We start from the raw sequence: 22,242 nt of genomic DNA on the forward strand, positions 1-22,242 counted from the left end.
GAGAGAGAGAGAGAGAGAGCGAGAGAGAGAGAGAGAGAGGGAGAGAGAGAACACAAAAGCCCTTACAAAATTGTACAATATTGTCTCTTGTATTTTTACATTTTATATTCAACCACAGCTGTGGGCCAAAACAATCTCATGTAGCTTTAATCCACATTGGAGTTGGAGCCCACTGTTCAGCATTTACCCTGCATGCATAGGGCCTGATGCGATTCAGGATAACTCTGTCTGGTGCCTTGGACTAGCCTAGCCTGGGTACTAGTCTGATTGTGCTGACACTTAACTTCTTGTACTCTGTGTCATATGCAATTTGGCATGACATGGAGTGGCAAGGAGTGGAATGATAGCACAAAGATCTGGGACCAGGCTATGGCCAAGCTTTCTTCCTTTTCAAATATTTACAACTCACCACTTTTGTTTAACAACAAGTCATCAGTCTTTGGGTTTAATTATGACATGGCCTGTTTGGTTTCAAACCGGCTTGTTAAATGTAAGCAAACTGTTTATGTCTTGTACATTGTTTATAGAAGGTGGGAGTGGTGGTTAAATTCACCAAACTCACTTCCTGTTTTTTTTGTTCTCTCTCTCTCTCTCTCTCTCTCTCTCTCTCTCTCTCTCTTTTCTCTCTCTCTCTCTCTCTCTCTCTCTCTCTCTCTCTCTCTCTCTCTCTCTCTCTCTCTCTCTCTCTCTCTCTCTCTCTCTAAGAGTGAAGAATGTCGTGGCTCTCCACTTCAAAAAGCCTTCAGCTGAACTGTACTTTGTTACCATTGGTTTGTTGATCTAGTGGTCCGCACAGCAGTTCATCTACTTTTTGATGTGGAGAATGTGTACTTTACCCAGGCCTTGCTGAACAGGCTGTGTTGTGGGCCTTTTCTGGGAAAAGTTGTTGTTTTTATACTAGGTTAGGGTTGGTGTCCTGACATCATTTTTCTCCTCACTGACAAAACATTTCTTGTTTTTCTTTTATGCTTCCTCTTTCGGGATTAAAACTATTTTTTATTGTTCCTATTATTACTACCGTGACAATTATCCAAAATGATTTTTTAGAAACAGTAAAAAAACAAAAGCAGTGATTTCACATTTGTATTGTTACAAAAAAAATGATACATCTGGTAACTTTAGTACAGTTGAGGGAAAATAATGAGGGTTCAAGGTCAATTCAAACTCCCACACGCCAAGCAACAGTTGGCTGACTGGCCTCTGAAACAGCCATCGTTCTGTTCTACTCAAAACTAAAAACAAATCTGAATTGATTTACATTGTTTAGAACACACCTGAAAAGGTTCTGTGTGTTTTTCTCCTCTTACCAGGGGTGTGTGGACAGCCCTTCAAATTAGTGTATTCAGCTATTTCAGCCACACCCGTTGCTGACAGGTTATAAAATTGAGCACACAGCCATGGAATCACTACAGACAAACATTGGTAGTAGGCCGCCCAACCTCACATAACAGGATCTCCGAGTGCTGAAACGCGTAGCGAGTAAAAATCATCTGTCCTCGGTTGCAACACTCACTACCGAGTTCCAACCTGCCTCTGGAAGCAACGTCAGCACAAGCAATAACTGTTTGTCGGGAGCTTCAAGAAATGGGTTTCCATGGCTGAGCAGCTGCACACAAGCCTAAGATCACCATGCACAATGCCAAGCGTCGGCTTGAGTGGTGTATAACTTGCCACCATTGGAAACACGTTCTCTGGAGGGATGAATCATGCTTTACAATCTAGCAGTCTGATGGACAAATCTGGGTTTGGCAGATGCCAGGAGAACGCTACCTGCCCCAATCCATAATGCCAACTGTAATGTTTGGTGGAGGAGGAATAATGGTCTGGGGCTGTTTTTCATAGTTCAGGTTAGGCCCCTTAGTTCCAGTGAAGGGAAATCTTAATGCTACGGGGAAGGTCCTTCCCTGTTTCAGCATGACAATGCCCCCATGCACAAAGTGAGGTCCATACAGGTTTGTCAAGGTTTGTTGAGGTTGGTGTGGAAGAACTTGACTGACCTGCACAGAGCCCTGACCTCAACCCCATCAAACAACTTGGGGATGAATTGGAACGCTGACTGCGAGCCAGGCCTAATCGGGCCAACATCTGTGACTGACCTCACTAATGCTCTTGTGGCTGAATGGGAGCGAGTCCCCGCAGCAATGTTCCAGCATCTAGTGGAAAGACTTCCCATAAGAGTGGAGTCTGTTGTAGCAGCACAGGGGGGGACCAACTCCGTATTAATGCCCATTATTTTGGAATGAGATGTTTGACGAGCAGGTGTCCACATACTTTTGGCCATGTAGTGTAACAGTATGTCAAGTACACACACACATACAGAAAAACATACCTGCTGAAGGTGAGTCATGTGTATTGTATAAGACTGTCCTGCAGGCAGGTGGAAACACTTCCCTTAACAGAGGACTGGAGCCAGACTGATTTGACTCATCAGTCCCAAGGACCGCAGCCAATCAGAAGTAGTTATTTCTGGTCCATTAGACCAGTCTTCATCAAAACAGTCTATTTATCTGATATTTGATCTCTGTCAGTCTCAACTGTGCATGGTCTGACAAAACAACTTTTGAGGAGCAAGTTAGTATGAGTGACTGGGTTTGAACAATTTACAAGACTGTGTAATTACGCTGAGCTAAAGGCTATGGCATTAGCTTCGAGAGCCAACACAAGTCTTCAGGTTTTCTCTAACGCATCAAGCGAACAAGGTTCTGACAAACTATAGCAGAGCAGATCTGTTCTACACATTTTCCCTTAACTCTGCTGGTATAATTAAGAAATAGGTCCCCGGGGAGTGTGGTATGTGACCAATATAACACGGCTAAGGGCTGTTCTTTAAGCACTCCGCGTTGCGTCGTGCCTGGACACAGCCCTTAGCCGTGGTATATTTCGGCCATATATCACAAACCCACGAGGCCTTATTGCTATTATAAACTGGTTACCAACATAATTAGAGCAGTAAAAACATAAATGATTTGTTGTACCCGTAGTTAAACAACTGATATACCATGGCTGTTAGCCAATCAGCATTCAGGGCTCGAACCAGACAGTTTATATATGCAGACAATGACTCCTGTTGTGGTTTTACAGTAAGAGATTTTCAAGAGATGTTTCTATGGTTTTTTAAATTTCCTTTGTGGCATCAGGCCTACAGTGAGCATTGGCCAATGTATGTTCCTGGACTGGAGCAGTATGTTGACTGGAGCAGTATGTTGACTGGAGCAGTATATTGACTGGAGCAGTATGTTGACTGGAGCAGTATGTTGACTGGAGCAGTATATTGACTGGAGCAGTATGTTGACTGGAGCAGTATGTTGACTGGAGCAGTATATTGACTGAAGCAGTATGTTGACTGGAGCAGTATGTTGACTAGAGCAGTATGTTGACTGGAGCAGTATGTTGACTAGAGCAGTATGTTGACTGGAGCAGTATGTTGACTGGAGCAGTATGTTGACTGGAGCAGTATATTGACTGGAGCAGTATGTTGACTGGAGCAGTATGTTGACTGGAGCAGTATGTTGACTGGAGCAGTATGTTGACTGGAGCAGTATGTTGACTAGAGCAGTATGTTGACTGGAGCAGTATGTTGACTAGAGCAGTATGTTGACTGGAGCAGCATATTGACTGGTGCAGTATATTGACTGGAGCAGTATGTTGACTGGAGCAGTATGTTGACTAGAGCAGTATGTTGACTGGAGCAGTATGTTGACTGGAGCAGTATGTTGACTAGAGCAGTATGTTGACTGGAGCAGCATAATGACTGGTGCAGTATATTGACTGGAACAGTATATTGACTGGAGCAGTATGTTGACTAGAGCAGTATGTTGACTGGAGCAGTATGTTGACTGGAGCAGTATGTTGACTGGAGCAGTATATTGACTGGAGCAGTATGTTGACTGGAGCAGTATATTGACTGGAGCAGTATGTTGACTGGAGCAGTATGTTGACTGGAGCAGTATGTTGACTGGAGCAGTATAATGTTTTAGGCTGTTACTGTATGTGTATACCAGATGCATCAAAGCTACTGTATATACTGTAGACTGAAGTGCATTATGTATGTTGATCGAGTAAATATATTTTTTCATCTTGGACAGCTATCATGATAAGACACAAGATATGCTCATTCAATATCCTAACGGATATGGCAAATTTTCTTTGGTGTTGTTTGTCATATCCCTTTACCAATAATTCGGAGAAAAACCAACCAGCCTGTCACCAACCACTGGCAGAAAGTAGGACAACGCTTCTCATCAGTCCCTTGCCTCACGTCCTGCCTACAGAACTAGAATGAATGTGATTCAATGTCTATAGTTGTATCCTCACCTGGATCATTCCCAGCTGTAGACCGCTTCTCATCACATCTGGTCTAGTGTATATGGGGACAGAGGGGGGAGGGGAGGGGGGGGAGGGGGTTGTCAGCCGTGTGCTCATAGAAAAAAAAAGCCCCTCATGCAGGTTTGAGTCATTCTTCCTGCTTCACTGAAATGCTGCTATATACAGAAGTAATTAACCACATAACCACATCATAATAATAGGTTACGTTGTATCTGGTCTTTCGGGGGTCATTGTCTCCATTTTGTTTTGGAGAGCAGAACACCAAACCAATACTCTACTCTGTATGTGTAAAGCTGTTGCACTGAGACTACATAGGCCTATGTAAGATTATTGGATGCTCGGACTGGAAATAAAAACCACTCTTGAATGATGAAAGATCTCGTTAGTTGGGAAACACACACGACTGATACTCCTATGACCTAATATGGGGCAGTTTGATCACAATGATTTAGGTGATGATCTGTCACCTGTTATGGTGACATTAATGTAGCTCGTTACCTAAAACACATTGACCACAGACCGTATTGCAACGTCGTTATTACATGGACATGTTCAGTAAGCCGTGTTGTGAAATCAATCGTGTTGTTAGAAGCATTTTATTTGTGTATTATAGACTTTCTGTAACAATTTAGGACGTTTGTATCATTTGTATTTAGTTCAATGTCAACTTTCAGTCATATCATGATGACCGTTACCTCATTGATCTGTGGGGAAAGACAGAGAATGTTATTTCTTAACTTTATTTCACTAGACATGTCAGCTATAAACAAATTCTTATTTTCAATGATGGCCGAGGAACAGTGGGTTAACTGCCTTGTTCAGGGGACCAGTGGGTTAACTGCCTTGTTCAGGGGACCAGTGGGTTAACTGCCTTGTTCAGGGGACCAGTGGGTTAACTGCCTTGTTCAGGGGACCAGTGGGTTAACTGCCTTGTTCAGGGGACCAGTGGGTTAACTGCCTTGTTCAGGGGACCAGTGGGTTAACTGCCTTGTTCAGGGGACCAGTGGGTTAACTGCCTTGTTCAGGGGACCAGTGGGTTAACTGCCTTGTTCAGGGGACCAGTGGGTTAACTGCCTTGTTCAGGGAACCAGTGGGTTAACTGCCTTGTTCAGGGGCAGAACAACAGATTTTTTTAACTTGTCAGCTCAGAGATTTGAACATGCAACCCTTCGGTTACTAGTCCAACACTCTAACCACTAGGCTACACCTGTATATCTTAGACAGTGCAGTAGTTATAGCTTGACCAAGTCAGCCACAGTTTTCCAAGTCTGAAAATAGAAAAGCGGAAGCAATCTTTATTTAAAGACAATTTTTTTTTTTTTGAGGCTACAATGTATTATTTTAGATAACAGAAGTGTGTGTATTATTTTAGATAACAGAAGTGTGTGTATTATTTTAGATAACAGAAGTGTGTGTATTATTTTACATTTTACATGTATGTATTTTACATGTATCTTCCACATGTGTCACAGTTACACAACCTCCTCTGGTTAAACCTCACAGATGAATATGACCATTGAATAAACATGTCAGCAGGTGCTTTTCCCATAAACCTCGTACAGGAAATGAAAACAATGGATTTCTGGGACATTACGGCATACCCTGTTCAAATCAAATCAAAGTTTATCTGTCACGGGCGCTGAATACAACAGGTGTACAGTCTTACAGTGAAATGCTTACTTACAGGCTCTAACCAATAGTGCAAAAAAAGGTGTTAGGTGAACAATAGGTAGGTAAAGAAATAAAACAACAGTAAAAAGACATGCTATATACAGTAGACAGGCTATAAATGTAGCGAGGCTACATACAGACACCGGTTAGTCAGGCTGATTGAGGTAGTATGTACATGTAGATATGGTTAAAGTGACTATGCATTATTGAGACAGAGAGTAGCAGCAGCGTAAAAAAGAGGGATTGGGGGGGTGAGGGGGGCACACAATGCAAATAGTCCGGGTAACCATTTGATTACCTGTTCAGGAGTCTTATGGCTTGGGGGTAAAAACTGTTGAGAAGCCTTTTTGTCCTAGACTTGGCTTTGACAAGAATAAAAGCCAAAACATAATTATTCAACTGTGTATGTTATCCTCGTCAGTGGAGGCTGGTGACGGGAGGACAGCTCATAATAATGGCTGGAACAGAGCGAATGCAACGGCATCGAACTCATGGAAACCATGTGTTTGATGTATTTGATATCATTCCACTTATTTCCGCTCCAGTCATTACCACGAGCCCCCGTCCTCCCTAATTAAGGTTACACCAATCTCCTGTGATCCTTGTACATGTCAAAACGGAACAAAAAAAGTTAGATATTGGGATACATTTGTAGATTACTACATTTTGGAAACCCCCTGAACAATAACATAATGCTCACTCCCATAGGGAGGGGTAATGACTGGGAGATAGACAGACAGACAGAGAGAGAGAGAGAGAGAGAGAGAGAGAGAGAGAGAGAGAGAGAGAGAGAGAGAGAGAAAGGGGGTGGAGGTTACGAGGGTGACTAAGCCTGAGAGCATAAATACTGAACCCAAAGCACAAAGCACCAAAGGAGAACATCCTATCCACTAAACTTCAAGGAACAGTGATCCACTGCAAGCTTTGTTACTGTCACTGAGAGTCTCTTCATTGGCTGTCTGGCACATCACATCGTATCTTCTCTATTACTTTGGGCAACTTTCATCTTACCTTGGTCTCACCATGAGATCTCACCATAGAGTTCTGGTTTTCCTAGTGTTGGCAATGTGCACGGTAGGTGGATGGTGCGTTCCCCTGGAGAAAACTGTGTCTGTCACCTTCCCTGGAGATGTCCTCAAGAACATGACGGATATGGAGCTGGCAGAAGTGAGTAGCAGATGCATAGAGAGACGCATTAAATGTTATAGCTTTTTAAATCTATAAACAGATTTAATTTGTCCTGAAAACAAAACATACAGCCTGGGCTAAAATACATTTGGCGAATTGTCCATCGTGTCTCAATGTCATGACATAATATAAACCTAAAGTCAATCAATCTAAATGGAGTAATTTCTAATTATATGCAATAATCTCAACAGTTGCTATCTCATTATTTGCAATGATCGAATTATCTATTAAATCTCATTGCATTCATTATTTCCTACCTCCAGAGCTACCTGAAGAGGTTTGGCTACATGAACGTTCAGCACCGCAGTGGTTTCCAGTCTATGGTGTCCACCTCCAAGGCTCTGATGAGAATGCAGAGGCAGATGGGGTTGGAGGAGACAGGGACGCTGGACAAGTCTACGGTAGCAGCAATGAAGGCACCTCGCTGTGGGGTCCCTGATATACGCTCCTACCAGACCTTTGAAGGGGACCTAAAATGGGATCATCATGATGTTACATACAGGTACAGGCACCAGTTATGTGGGACTGGTTTAGGGTTCTAAGCATTAGAGTTGAGGTTAATCTCATCCACCCAGTCGGTAGCAATTGAGCGTGTGGACGAGGTTAGGGTTACAAGTATAGTGTGTGGAGAAGTTAAAGCCAGGTGTGCACAGTGTCACAAGGGCCTGGAAATACTATATGATTTATAGCAAACAGAGCAAGTAGCTAAACATGTGTCCGTTCAAGCCTCGGTGGCCTTCATAGGTGATTTGCTTTTCTCTCTAGGATCCTGAACTACTCTCCAGACATGGAAGCTTCTCTGATAGACGACGCCTTCGCCAGAGCCTTCAAGGTGTGGAGTGATGTCACCCCTCTCACCTTCACGCGACTCTTCGACGGCACCGCTGACATCATGGTGTCATTTGGAAAAGCAGGTAAGAAGGGCTGCAGTAACTGTACACAGCCTGAGATTCAAACGGACGCGCTGTTTTTTCACCCATTGTTTCACCTCAGTGAAACGGCGCGTGTCAGTTTTGGATTTCAAGGCTATGCAATATGTGTCATACAATCTCTGAAAGCATCAATTAAACAGCCTCGGGCCTCCCAGAACATTTACATTTTTTATCTCTAAGTTGAAGAATACACATCCAAATGAATCTTTATTGAAGAAACATGAAAGGAAGGAACTGAACTGACCAAATTGAAATAAGATTAACCCCAACCCTGCATGAAATTAATGGCATTAATTCATTGCCTTGTTATTTTCCAGATCATGGAGACGGCTACCCCTTCGATGGTAAGGACGGCCTTCTGGCCCACGCCTTCCCCCCTGGTGAGGGCATACAGGGAGACGCCCACTTTGACGACGACGAAAACTGGACCCTCGGCAAAGGAGCAGGTCAGCATGGAGGTGTATAGTCAATCCTGGCTGTTTCAGTCAGTCAGTGCTTCATGGTGCTAGGTCACCCCGTAGTGTCCATTTTAAGCATCTTATTGACTGAGATTGAACTGAACTATGTGCCTCTGCCAACATCTCCACGTCATCTGTAGGATTGAAATCTTGAGCTCCAGTGAACCATCTTATTATATGTATTTAATCATGTTTGACATAGCTGTTGTTCACAATTGCTCCCAATAAAAACATCACTTTTTTTTGTTCCAGCTGTGAAGACTAGCTTTGGCAACGCAGAGGGTGCTCTGTGCCACTTCCCTTTTTCCTTCGAGGGCAAAGAGTACTCCACCTGCACCACAGAGGGGCGCTCTGACAACCTGCCCTGGTGTGCCACCACAGCCGACTACGGCAGAGACAAGAAATTCGGCTTCTGTCCAAGTGAACGTAAGATTGACAGTTAATACTTGAGAGGAATGATTGGTCAGAAACTATTTTAGACCGAGTTTTCTTTGACATGCCTCTAATCGTATGCCCCTCTCTCTCTCTACCTCTTTCTCTCCCTCTTTCTCTCTCTCTCTCTCTCTCTCGCTCCCTCTCTCTCTCTCTCTCTCTCTCTGTCTCTCTCTCTCTCTACCTCTTTCTCTCCCTCTTTCTCTCTCTCGCTCCCTCTCTCCTTTTTCTCACACACAGTTCTGTACACGTTCGACGGAAACAGCAACGGCAAAGAATGTGTGTTCCCCTTCGTGTTCCTGGGGGAGACATATGAAGGTTGCACGACAGAGGGTCGCAGTGATGGATACCGCTGGTGCTCCACCACAGAGAACTTTGACAAGGATAAGAAGTATGGCTTCTGTCCCAACAGAGGTGAGGGAGTATCACTGTCACCACTACCAGACCTGGGTTCAAATAGTATTATTTTTCTTTCAAATACTTTGAATGTTTTATTGATCCTGCCTGGAGAGTCAGATGGGCGGGGTTTTCATTTTTGGGACTATTCCAATGTTTCCATTGCTCCAGGAAACCACATGTTCCCTAATAGTGTTGTGTCTGTGTTATGACAGATACGGCTGTGATTGGTGGAAACTCTGAGGGAGAGCCGTGCCAGTTCCCCTTTGTCTTCCTGGGGAAGAAGTATGACTCATGCACCAGTGAGGGACGGGGAGACGGCAGGCTGTGGTGCGCTACCACCAGCGACTTTGACGCAGACACGAAATGGGGCTTCTGCCCAGATAGGGGTGAGTGACATAGACAGCGTAAGTGCACCTACCATGCTGACTCAAACTGCTGGCTGACAGTCAGAGACAACGTCAGGGCACCTACCATGCTGACTCAAACTGCTGGCTGACAGTCAGAGACAACGTCAGGGCACCTACCATGCTGACTCAAACTGCTGGCTCACAGTCAGAGACAACGTCAGGGCACCTACCATGCTGACTCAAACTGCTGGCTGACAGTCAGAGACAACATCAGGGCACCTACCATGCTGACTCAAATTGCTGGCTCAGATCATTTACTTTGAAATTGCCCTTTCAAGCACAATTCTAAGTATATACTTAACCAGGCTAGTGCAGTGTAGCTCATCTTGATTCAATAGTGTGGAAAATGTATATTAATGTAGGTGCACTAGCCTGGTCCCAGATCTGTTGTCCCATTCTATAGCCTGGTCCTAGATCTGTTGTCTCCTTCTATAGCCTGGTCCCAGATCTGTTGTCTCGTTCTATAGCCTGGTCCTAGATCTGTTGTCTCCTTCTATAGCCCGGCCCCAGATCTGATGTCTCCGTCTATAGCCTAATCCCAGATCTGTTGTCTACTTCTATAGCCTGGTCCTAGATCTGTTGTCTCCTTCTATAGCCTGGTCCTAGATCTGTTGTCTCCTTTTATAGCCTGTCCCCAGATCTGATGTCTCCATCTATAGCCTGGTCCCAGATCTGTTGTCTCCTTCTATAGCCGGTCCCAGATCTGTTGTCTCCTTCTATAGCCTGGTCCCAGATCTGTTGTCTCCTTCTATAGCCTGGTCCCAGATCTGTTGTCTCCTTCTATACCCTGGTCCCAGATCTGTTGTCTCCTTCTATAGCCTAATCCCAGATCTGTTTGTGCTCGAGCCAACTCCATTACTGTAATTTTACAGCCAAACGTGACAATGATTGACGGGTAGTTGGCATGATAGCAGACTGACACTCAGGTCATAGGTGCACACCACAACTGACTTAATGATGTGTTTCTACTCACCCTCTCCTCTCTCAGGCTACAGTCTGTTCCTGGTTGCGGCCCACGAGTTTGGTCATGCCCTGGGTCTGGACCACTCCAACATCAGAGACGCCCTCATGTATCCCATGTACAGCTACGTGGAAGACTTCTCCCTGCATGAAGATGATGTTGAGGGCATTCAGTATCTCTATGGTATGATATTATCAAAATATGACATGATTACACAATATCCCTAGTCTGGCCTTAGATCTGTTCGTGCTTTCTTGACTGACAACTACCATAGGAGTTGGCGAAACAAACAGACCTTGCACCAGGCTGCAATATCATGTGATCCCACAGAATTCACAACATACATACAACAACGCAGTATTTCCCCCTATCACAACAGAGATCCGTTGATAATGGAACAACAATGACAATAGTTAAGTGTTATTCATTTAATTCATTGCATTCCTTCCCACTATCTTCCCACCCAGGATCCAAGACAGGCCCTGACCCCACACCCCCTGGGCCCACCATCCCTACACCTGGTCCCAGCGACGAGCCTGAGCCCAACACCCCCACTACCACCACTACCAGCCCCACCACTACACACCCTGTGGACCCATCCCAGGACGCCTGCCAGATCAACAAGTTCGACGCCATCACAGAGATCGATGGAGACCTGCACTTCTTCAAGGATGGGTGAGCAACCTTGTAAAAAAGAAGGTTGCTTTGCGGTCCGACAGTAGAACCTTTTTGAGGGCTTTGATGTTAAATGGGTGTTGTGCCCCTCACAACAAGAGTTGTTAGATAAGGGAGAGATAACTGTAGAGAGATACAGGACAGAGTTATGGACTAAGGGAGAGATAACTGGAGAGAGATACAAGATAGTGTTATGGGCTAAGGGAGAGATAACCTGAGAGAAAAACAGGATATACAATGTAAGAGTACAGGACAGAATGTAAATAAACAAGCCAAGGATTCACATATTCCTTACACTGGATTACCTTTTCACTACTAAGAACAGCTACACCACAAGGACCATAAGCGGTCATGAACACTTTTTGAATCATTATAGCGACAATTTCTTATGAAATTGTAGCCCATTATCTTACAATGTAAAAAATAATTATACATTGTTGCTAAATTCATAATTGTGATGTATTTTTGCTGATTCAACAGGCAATATTGGAGGTTGTCAAGCAAGACTGACGGTGGACTGAAGGGTCCGTTCTCCATGTCTGAGAGGTGGCCAGCTCTGCCGGCCGTCATTGACACGGCCTTTGAGGACCTTGTGACAAAGAAAATCTACTTCTTCTCAGGTAAACAGAATTCTGATTTTTACACACACACACACACACAAACACACAGACTCTAAGCTTTGTCTCTGTTATCCCACAGGCACCAGGTTCTGGGTGTATACAGGACAGAGTCTCCTGGGACCCCGCAGCATTGACAAACTGGGTCTGCCCTCTACTGTAGAGAAGGTGGAGGGAGCACTGCAGAGAGGGAAAGGCAAGGTGCTGCTCTTCAGTGGAGAGAACTACTGGAGGTGAGTCAAGTTTCAATGTCCCGTATACAAGTACAGTGAAATACCTTTCTTGCAAGCTCTAAAACACAAAAAATGCAGTAATCAATATCAATGTAGTACTAAAAAGAACTGAAGGTAGAACAAAAACACATGAGAAATAAAAGCCTGAGTTTAGGAAGTAGGGGGTGTTGAGAGTTTGTGGGTTCAAGTTCTGAAGGGATCATCATCACATCCACATACTAGAAATGCATGCACTCACTGTATTGTAAATTTCTTTGGATAAAAGTGACTGCTAAGCAGCAGAATATTGTTATAAGCTATATATTATATAACTATATATTATCATAACCTAGAGAATACTGACCTAAAAAGTAACTAGAAGATGAAGAGGATCAGAAGAGGATCAAGGTTCAACTTATAACTATTTGCTGTATCTGTAGGTCTATGTTTTGTAATAACCAAACGTATCTGATCCTTACAGGCTGGATGTGAAGGGCCAGAATATCGACAAGGGATATCCCCGCTTCACAGACATCGTCTTTGGGGGTGTTCCCAATGATGCTCATGATGTCTTCCACTTCAAGGGTAAATATTAAATTATTCATTGACTCTGTGTGTAGACCTTTAAAAAGGGCCTTATTTTATTTATCTACACGAAGCAACAAAAATATTACAGCAAACTGTCAGTTTAGTATGTACTTTCTTATCAAAGTTAGACACATTACAATCATGTAGTAACTCACAATCACGTTATAACTCACAATTATGTTTAACTCCTCATAACCTATTGTGATTGTTCCTACTCTAGGCCACATCTACTTCTGTCGGGATCGTTTCTACTGGCGAATGAACTCTAGGAGACAGGTAGACCGTGTGGGATACGTGAAGTACGACATCCTGAAGTGTACCGACTCCTCCAACTTCCGCTACTGAGCTACTTTACCCATAGAAATTGACATACTAGAATGAGTATCCCCGTAAAAGTCAGTATTTCATGACGGTCTAAGGGGCCATCTTGGTTCTAGTATGAATATTTCTATGGCACTGTTTCTGGGCTGAATATTTTAAGAACCTTTCCAACAGGATGTTCATTCTTAGAGTCCCAGATTTGTTTGTGCTGTCTTGCCAACGTATTGCTATGCCATTCTCTGTCTCTCCTGAGGCTATAAAAGGGGATCTCTAATGCGAGAATTATGCAGATGAGTGCTTGTGGTACTGTTGGTGTATGGGGTGCCGTTTGTAAAGTTGAAACGACGCCCCACTTTGTGTGCTTTTTAAGACGGTGAAATATTGCCCCCCGTCCAGTTGATTCAGGTCAAACCAAATGATACACATGTATGGGCAATTTCCTTCTAACTGTGTGAGTAAATGGATATATTGTCCTCTAGTGTAGGGTCTAGAGACAGATAACCACTGCCCTGAAATAACGATTTCAGCACCAGCAGATCCGATTCACAATCTGTTGGTGCTTTAGCCTATCTGCCTGGCGCAGATATTTTTTGATGAGCCATGAATTTGTATGTATTATTACCCTCTAGTTTTATTTTTGTGTTCAACAATGCAATGTTGGTTTATTTGGTGTTATTTTATATTTCTGAACTGGCTCAAAAAGCCATGCATTTTGCACTGGATGTCACGCAATGGTGTCTCCATCACGTTTAAGTTATTTCGTAAGTAAATCAATGTTTTGTATTAGAACTGGAAATTCAATAAACAAATAGCACTTCATTATTAGTTGTTGTCATTTTAACTATATAGCTAACTAATCATATTGTGCAGCGGTCACCAGGCCTCTTCCTCTCTGTTGTCAACAACACAATGAGGTTCCGCATAATAGTTGGGAGCTATGCCTGTTTTTTGTTGTTGTTGAATGTCCACACAGCTGACAGAGCCAAACATCCAGCGTTATTAAGGTGCCACTGCCACATTCTAAGAAATCTAAGTAAATAGATACATTGTAACATCTAACCATGGTTATACAATCATCAAGATGCTATTTTACATTGTAAGAAGCTCGATATTACACTTGAAAATTAACTGCGCTGCTCGTAGTCAAATTCTGTAATACGTATTCCTCTGGAAACAAGAATCCTATACTTTCCCCAAACATCTAAATATACTCTTCATTCTCTTTATTGAATATAATCGTTTAATACGATTAATTGGGGGGGAAAGCTTCCCTTAACATAATAAAAATGCAAGGAGCACCTTCTAAAGCGGCTTCCACTTTAGCAAAACAGAGAAATAAGATCCGGTTTTTGTCGAACAGGAAGCGAGGAGATACTGATGGCGCCCGACTAGAATGGAGTAGCAATTATCGCGTACAACTTCTTATACTGTTTGTCGTGTCTACTAAGTCATAAACAAATTCAACTCGCAATACACGGTAAGTGAAAAAATATCCCACAGGATCTCGTGTTAATATTGATAAATTAATGACATTTTCTTCAGGAACGAGCGTTGGACAATCTGTTTTTGCTGAGGCCCTTGAGGCCCCACGCTTTGGTAGGTTCTATAATGCCTGAATGCAAAACCAAGGCTGGTCGGGAAAATGGCGGAGCAGGCAAGAGGGAGGGCAGCTAGGCTTGTTTAAATTATAAAGAGTGGGGTCGTTATTAGCTACACGCTCGACTCCAGGTGTGTTTAAAAAAAAAAAAAAACGATAATAAATGGCTATATTTGACCTGTTATGCCACCCGACCTTGTTCATGTGTTGTGCAACCTCGTGTCAGCAGTATTATTTTATCAGGATCTGATTGGCTTATCGAAGAACTAACGTTAGCTGGCTAACTAACCTTGCTGTCTTCCTAGCAAAGCTACTATTATTAGCTAGTTTAGCTACTTGCTAGTAAACTTGGCTTTCACTTTGGCTATCTAAGCACAAAGAAGAAGAAACCACGTCCAATGTGGTTAAGTTACAGTTAGCCATGTAACTAGCTAGATAGCTACTTGTATGTTCATCAGCGGTATTGTTTATCTTCACACTCAAAGACCCACAGGAAGGAGTCCGTTCAACAAAGCACCCTCACGAATGCTACTCTAGAGAAACACCTCTAAACTGATATGCAATAAACTGCAATTCTTTTTTTTTTAAAGGGCATTTCACACAATCAATATCCAATTAAAAGTACACTCCCTGTGAAAGAATAGGCTAATGCCAGAAGATGGATGGATATTCGATAGACGTATGATAGTTGAAAAATGGTATCCATCATCAATATAGATATGTCTAGTGTAGTGTGTGACCATGACTGTCCTAAGCATGGAAATGGGTCAGATGGCCCGAGAGTTACAGCATTATGTTGATATATATTTTTTTTTAACTAGGCAAGTCAGTTAAGAACAAATTCTTATTTTCAATGACAGCCTAGGAACAGTGGGTTAACTGCCTGTTCAGGGGCAGAACGACAGATTTGTACCTTATCAGCTCATGGATTTGAACTTTCAACCTTTCAGCTACTAGTCCAACACGCTAACCACTAGGCTACCCTGCCGCCCCTCAACACCTGCCAAGGTTGTGGGTTTGATTCCCTCACACACTGAGCATGTCACCCAGTCTCTCTGGATACTGAAGTTCCCTCTGGGGAAAATGAACATCCTATTCTAAAGGCTCTGCTATGGACCATATTATTTTCTATGTTAGATGGAAGGGGAGATAGAGGTGGAGAGCAGCAGTGATGTAGGTCCGTCGGGGTCCGGAATGGAGGAGCCGTCGGAGAGCGGTATGGGCATGGAGTCCTCAGAGGCCATGTCGGCAGACAGCAGTGATGCAGCATCCCACCATCACAGCCAGCACCACCACGGCATTGCCCCAGAGTCAGACTGCCACGTGGGACAGAGCTCAGAGGGGGTCCCGGTATTAACAACAACACTATCTGAACTGTTAAAGGATCATCAAACTTTAATGCTATGTAACATACAAGAGATACTTAATGGTACAGTGTAATTAAGTCAAAAGTAATACACTTAAAGCCTGTGTGTTTGTAATGATAATCAATACAATTTTATAAAGCACTTTTTCAAGGATCCAAAGACGTCTATGTTTGATTGTCCTGGTAGGGGCTCTAGTGTTTTGGTAACACTTTTATTTTTGGACAGTTCCAAATAGATGGTTTATTGATGTTCAATAAATGTCAACAACATTTCAACTAACTATCTACTAACCTTAACCCTTATCCTAACCCTCATTCTCAACCTAACCCTAGCTGTAGCCATAACAAGCAGTTGCTTATCAACAGATAGTTTGTTGACAGTATGACCATCGGTAGAGCATCTATATGGGACTATCCACAGAGTGACCTTAATGTTTTAGTTAGTCTCCATGTCCATGCCTCTCACCCGTGTTTCTGTTTCCAGGTGTTCCTACCAGAGACTAGTTCCAGTACGGATGTCACCCACCACAGGGCCACCGTCCACCTCCCAGACTCCTCCTCTGTGGCCCAGTCCACCAGCGTCTCCACTGTAACACAGTCCATCCTGGTGTCTGGGTCAGCCCAGGTGAGCATCTCTAATATTCAAGCGCACCTTGGTTCACCCCATAGTACTCTCTCCCCCCCAAAAAAAAGGTTTTACTGGTGTACAACACTCTTTTCTTACTAGCATTGATTTAGCTAATAGCTGTGTTTCTTTTAGGTTTGACTTGGATTGACTGATATATGGTTATTTCACCTACTTTAGTTGGATGTCACTGATAGTTTTTTTCTTAACTGACTTGCCTAGTTAAATTAAGGTTAAAAAATACATTTTTTAAAACGTCATATCGTATATTGTATTACAGGTAATGGTTCACTCCAGCGCGGCGGTGTCTGACTCGACAGCCTCCACCTCCTCAGATCTGGGATCAGCCATAGACAAGATCATAGAGTCTACCATCGGGCCCGACATCATGAATGGTGAGGGAATGAAAACATTTTCCCCCGAAGGGAATTTGATTCCTGTCAATCGTGAAAATATATAAAACATTAGACACAAACGTAACAATCAATGTCAGTACAAACATACTCCATTCGGGTAATGTAGTCTGTCCATCACAGTCAATATCTATGTCTCCTTGTTCTCCAGGTTGTATAGCAGTGACCAGTGCAGAGGACGGAGCTGCAGAGACAAGTGAGGGTCAGTATTTGATACTACATGGATCAGATGATGGTGAGCTTTTCTCTCAGGCTACAGTAACTAGTTTCGCTTGTGTACAGTAGTTACAAAAACTCCGCTCATTGGAGCGAAATATAGACAGTTTTAACTATCTTCAATATGCGCCTCTGATGTGTCCGTCTTCACTTGTAGCCTACTTCGGGGCTGAGATGCATGTGAGAAGGACCCAATTGCTAGACAATTAAAATGCTATTACTGAAGTATTATGTAACAACACACTAAGAAAATGTTGCTTCAAAAGTAAATACGTTTTTTTTTTACACAGACACAATAGTGTTTTAATGTTGAGTGTTAGCGAGAATGCAGCTAATACAGCTGTTAGGGTCTAAATGTCAGAGTAAGAACTCGACGGACTCTATGAAAGCATAAATCAAGTTTATTCACCCCAAAGGGTCGAACAGCCGAACAGACAAAAGACATAGTCACACAAGCACTGATATTTAACCCTTTCTCCTATGCTGAGTCTCCTCCTTACACGTCTGAACAGCCAATGCATCTCTGTTGCAAGACAGAACCTTTCGTGATATCTGTTCTTCCTCACTTCATCTGACCTGACCTCTTCCCCAAAGTGCAACACTCCTCCCCAACTCACGGCTGATATGGTGACTGGTACCAGACTGTGTCTGTTCTCCTCCCAGAGGATCCCTGATGGCTAACAATAACATATCCTGACATAATGTAAACGTTATACATTCCCCATCTTTCCCTCAGTGAAAGGAATATGTATATTTCATAAGTCAAGAAGTCAGAAGCAAACACAGCCAAGGCAGGTTGAACATCATGTTTGTATTCTGAATAAACTATCCCTTTAATGATGGTATAGTGTGTTTTTGGATCAAGAACACTTATCTGTACAAAATATCATTGGGTCATTGGGTTGACTTGATTAGGTACACCTGGAGCGATGGACATTCAGGAGAATGGACATTTACAGAATGTAAAGATAGAAATGTATTGTGTAGATCAAATTAAGTTTAATTTCAAAAAGCTATATATATTAGGAAATGTTGGTAAATTAGCTTTTATTGTTTAAAGAACTTATGAAAGAGATGTTTTTTCACCATCTTATCGTGGAATGGTGTTGTTCAATATTCTATATTCTATTCTATGTTCTATATTAGTTGGAAATCTGTCGCTTGATGGTTTTATTTCAGAGACAAATAATCATGTTTTGTTGCAAAACGTTATATATCCACCTCATTCGCAGAGAAATGGGTAGTACTGCTTGATTTTACAGTCAAATGTGACAAATAACTACACTTTTAATAAAGAACTGTACAAATGATACATTTTGTGACATCAATATACACTAAGTATACAAAACATTAAGGACACCTGCTCTTTCCATGACATAGACTGACCAGGCAAATCCAAGTGAAAGCCATGATCCCTTATTGATGTCAATTGTTAAATCCACTTCAATCAGTGTAGATGAAGGGGAGGAGACAGGATAAAGAAGGATTTTTAAGCCTTGAGACAATTGAGACATGGATTGTGTATGTGTGCTATTCAGAGGGTGAATGGGCAAGAACAATTTAAGTGGCTTTGAACGGGGTATGGTAGTAGGGGCCAGGCGCACCGGTTTGTGTCAAGAACTGCAACGCTGCTAGGTTTTTCACGCTCAACAGTTTCCCATGTGTATCAAGAATGGTCCATAACCCAAAGAATATCCAGCCAACTTGACACAACTGTGGGAAGCATTGGAGTCAACATGGGACAGCATCTCTGTGGAACGTTTTCAACACCTTGTAGAGTCCATGCCCTGACGGATTGAGTCTGTTCTGAATGGAAAAGAGGGGATGCAACTCAATATTAGTAAGGCGTCCTTAATGTTTTGTACACTCTGTGTATATATGAGATTTCTTTTTAATGAAACATTTATCAATACAGTAATATGAGATTATGTATGTCAAGGATTTACGTTTGACATGTTAGTCATTTAGTAGATGCTCTTATCTAGAGCGACTTAGTTATCTTAAGATAGCTCGGTGAAACAACCACAAATCAAAGGTTCCATATATAATCTTATGAGAATGGTTCTTTAGTGAACCTTCAAAAGGACTAAAAAGGGTTCTATAAAGCACTAAAAAGGGTTTCGCTATAGTTACAAGCCGAAGAACCCCTATCTGATACTATTTAGAACCATTGTTTTGTGTGTGTACAGGACACGAACATTCCGTTTCAGCACACAATTGATATATAGCGTTTTGCAACCAAACCCCATTTTTACATCTAAAATCTATCAAATTAAGAATCTGAGAACAGTAGTATTTTGCACATATACACATGAATGTACGCATAAGCAATTATTTCTGATCAAAAAACACAAGTGGGAAGAATGTGTGTATGTCGCGCTTTGGACAGAAGCTCTAAAGAAATGACTGTCAGATTGGAATAGTTGAGCATCACAACTTATTTATACTTCTCTGTACAAAAATTAGTTAATTGGTTTGACTTGATAATGTACACCTGGGGCAATGGACATTCAAGAGAATGGACATTTACACAATGTTCAGATATACATTTATTGCGTAGATCAACTATAACTGTCAAGATGGGAGATTGTAGGTGCTCTATTCATTCTATTTCTATATCCAACATGCAGTTCCAGATACATCCCTGCAATTAGTGAAGGCAGCCAATCCAACATGCAGTTCCAGGCACAGCCCTGTCATTGGTTGAAGGCAACCAATCCAACATGCAGTTCCAGGCACAGCCCTGCCATTGGTTGAAGACAGCCAATCCAACATGCAGTTCCAGGCACAGCCCTGCCATTGGTTGAAGACAGCCAATCCAACATGCAGTTCCAGATACAGCCCTGCCATTAGTTGAAGGCAGCCAATCCAATAGTTTCAGAAAAGGAGTCACTTCCTGACATCTGTATTCAGATAGTTGTAGTCACCGCCGAAGTTACTATTTGTCCCCTGGAAAGATAATTACTTTCTACAAAGCAGCGTTAAAACTAGAGTTATCCAGGTTTGTACCAGACCCAGACAGAGAGTTACTTTCCACAAAGCAGAGTCAAAACTATAGAGTTATCCAGGTTTGTACCAGACCCAGACAGAGAGTTACTTTCCACAAAGCAGAGTTAAAACTAGAGTTATCCAGGTCTGACCAGTGTGGTTTCTCCCTCTCCTATGGTAGCCCACACGTCATCCTCGGCCCTGTCCAGCCATCACCGCATCACCATCGAGGCTCTGGGAGAGGGTCCTACCTCTACCTGCCACGACCAGGGAGACATGCAGGGTATGAAATATGCAACGTATGCCAGTGGGTTGCCATGAAAGAACATTGAAACATAGAGATTTCAAGTGAATGCTGTCCCTTTTATTTTCATCAAATGTTTTATGACATGCTAGATAACCTGGACCCTGACCAGCCAGACCAGCCCTCTGGCAGCCATTACCCAGACCATGAGGACCAGGAGAACCAGCCCCAGCACTCTCACGCATCTCAGTATATGGACTGTAGCGGTGGAGATGCAGACGGACCTGACCAGGTAAGGGGCAGACACAATTTAGGTTTTTTTGAGTCACGTTTGAAAACACACCTTTTTAAGTCAAGGATTTATTTGTTATTTTAGAAATCGTTCTTGTTTTATCTCCTTTATGGCTTTGCAGTTTCTTTTATTCCATTGTTCTACAGTAAAGTGTCTTACATTTTTAAAAATGCCGTTTTAAATCAAGTTTGCCTATTTGATTTGACCAGACTGGAGAGTCGTCCTCCTCGTATGTAGACGACGAGGAATCTGACCAGACTAGGATCTCGTCCCGGTCTCTGTCCCGCTTCCCGGAGTACGGTGTAGTCGACAACGCTGACCAGGACCTGCGGGGGTACGTGGAGGGTAGCGGAGCCGCCGACTCCAACCTCTCGTCCCCCGGCATTCGACGACGCCACACTCACTATGTTGTGGACTGCAGTGCGGGGACGGAGGTGTACCTGGAGTGTGAAGAGGATTTGAGGCCGCAGCACTCTCAGAGCTACATCGACAGCAGCAGCAGAGCTAACCACTCCCAGGGTCACTTAATCCTGCCTAACCACTCCCAGGGTCACCGAACCCTACAGCAGTATGTGGAGTTTGTTGCTGCAGATTCAGAGCAGCCCGGTTGTTCCAACTACCAGGATCAGGAAGGGCAAAGGGAGGACCCAAACAAGAGCCCAAACCAGAACCAGGACCCAGACCAGCCACAGCACTCTGACCAGCAGCAGCCCCATCACTCTCACTACATGGAGACTACCAGCAGCAGCACTGGCCCAGAGGCCTCCCTGGGGTGGTACACTGGAATAGGGGAGGGAGGTGAGGGCTCCTCCACAGACCACCCCCAGGCAGACACTGTGGGATCAGTCCACCACCACCCCCAGGCAGACACCGCAGGCTCAGCAGAGGCTATGGAGTGCACAGAGAGCCAGCCTGGCCCTTACATCAGCAGCAGTGGGACCTCCTCCTCCCGCCTGGAGCCTGAGGTTGAGGGGGCCCCTGAGCCTCAATGGTCCCCCAGTCTGGGGAGGCTTTTTAGGGGAGAGGAGGGTGGCGTGGTGGGGGGGTCTAGAACTTCAGCTGTGGAGGGGGGGGCCGGGGCTGGAAGAGGACCAGGGGTCACCGTCCCCCACACCATGGCTGAACTGGAGGAGATGATGGAGGTGGTGATCGTTCAGCAGTTCAAATGCAAGATGTGTCCCTACAAAAGCGTCTCCAAAGACACCCTCATCAACCACATGAGAGACCGGCACTTCAAACCCACAGGTACAGTAGCCCCATCCCATCTAGAGAGAACTGAGAAACAGGCACTTCGAACCCACAGGTACAGTAGCC

General features: G+C 43.5%; 2 protein-coding genes and 1 long non-coding RNA gene across 13 annotated transcripts in view; 2 read left to right on the top strand and 1 right to left on the bottom strand.

Annotated features, from left to right (window-relative positions):
- Window positions 1-4,906: 4,906 nt before the first annotated feature.
- Window positions 4,907-10,917, bottom strand: LOC116356929 (uncharacterized). The gene is made up of 3 exons (XR_004205216.1): window positions 10,787-10,917; window positions 7,443-7,655; window positions 4,907-7,155 (listed from the first exon to the last, which is right to left on the bottom strand). It is a non-coding gene; the product is annotated as an uncharacterized LOC116356929 (long non-coding RNA).
- Window positions 6,852-14,006, top strand: LOC109884782 (matrix metalloproteinase-9-like). The gene is made up of 13 exons (XM_020476706.2): window positions 6,852-7,164; window positions 7,449-7,687; window positions 7,951-8,099; window positions 8,435-8,563; window positions 8,828-9,001; window positions 9,248-9,421; window positions 9,619-9,792; window positions 10,802-10,957; window positions 11,242-11,449; window positions 11,930-12,069; window positions 12,149-12,299; window positions 12,760-12,863; window positions 13,087-14,006. Exons 1-13 carry the CDS (start codon window positions 7,021-7,023, stop codon window positions 13,209-13,211), a joined length of 2,067 nt encoding a protein of 688 aa, XP_020332295.1. The 5' UTR covers window positions 6,852-7,020; the 3' UTR covers window positions 13,212-14,006.
- Window positions 14,007-14,531: 525 nt separating this feature from the next.
- The window catches only part of LOC109874238 (zinc finger protein 335), a 32,506-nt gene continuing 24,795 nt past the window's right edge, over window positions 14,532-22,242 (top strand). For 9 of the 11 annotated variants that reach the window (XR_004205210.1, XR_004205212.1, XR_004205213.1 and 6 more), the window contains exons 1-8: window positions 14,532-14,664; window positions 15,922-16,134; window positions 16,635-16,775; window positions 17,056-17,170; window positions 17,340-17,390; window positions 20,574-20,675; window positions 20,789-20,928; window positions 21,138-22,173. Coding sequence is in view for 6 of the 11 variants with exons in the window: in XM_020466068.2 (XP_020321657.1) it covers window positions 15,922-16,134; window positions 16,635-16,775; window positions 17,056-17,170; window positions 17,340-17,390; window positions 20,574-20,675; window positions 20,789-20,928; window positions 21,138-22,173 (1,798 nt within the window). In the remaining 5 variants the exon portion in view is untranslated. Of the gene's footprint in view, window positions 14,665-15,921; window positions 16,135-16,634; window positions 16,776-17,055; window positions 17,171-17,339; window positions 17,391-20,110; window positions 20,473-20,573; window positions 20,676-20,788; window positions 20,929-21,137; window positions 22,174-22,242 lie in introns of those variants that run through there. The other 2 variants (XM_031803709.1, XM_031803710.1) reach the window with 2 other exon arrangements.

The sequence above is a fragment of the Oncorhynchus kisutch genome, linkage group LG24 (assembly GCF_002021735.2).
Source record: "Oncorhynchus kisutch isolate 150728-3 linkage group LG24, Okis_V2, whole genome shotgun sequence".
Taxonomy (NCBI): domain Eukaryota; kingdom Metazoa; phylum Chordata; class Actinopteri; order Salmoniformes; family Salmonidae; genus Oncorhynchus; species Oncorhynchus kisutch.

What these genes read in the sequence shown, in the direction of transcription:
- LOC109884782 (XM_020476706.2), top strand. Translation starts at nt 7,021, where the DNA reads ATGAGATCTCACCATAGAGTTCTGGTTTTCCTAGTGTTGGCAATGTGC. An exon ending in CGGCTTCTGTCCAAGTGAAC is followed by an intron (nt 9,002 to 9,247) that starts GTAAGATTGACA and finishes TCTCACACACAG; the next exon opens with TTCTGTACACGTTCGACGGA. An exon ending in GAAAATCTACTTCTTCTCAG is followed by an intron (nt 12,070 to 12,148) that starts GTAAACAGAATT and finishes GTTATCCCACAG; the next exon opens with GCACCAGGTTCTGGGTGTAT.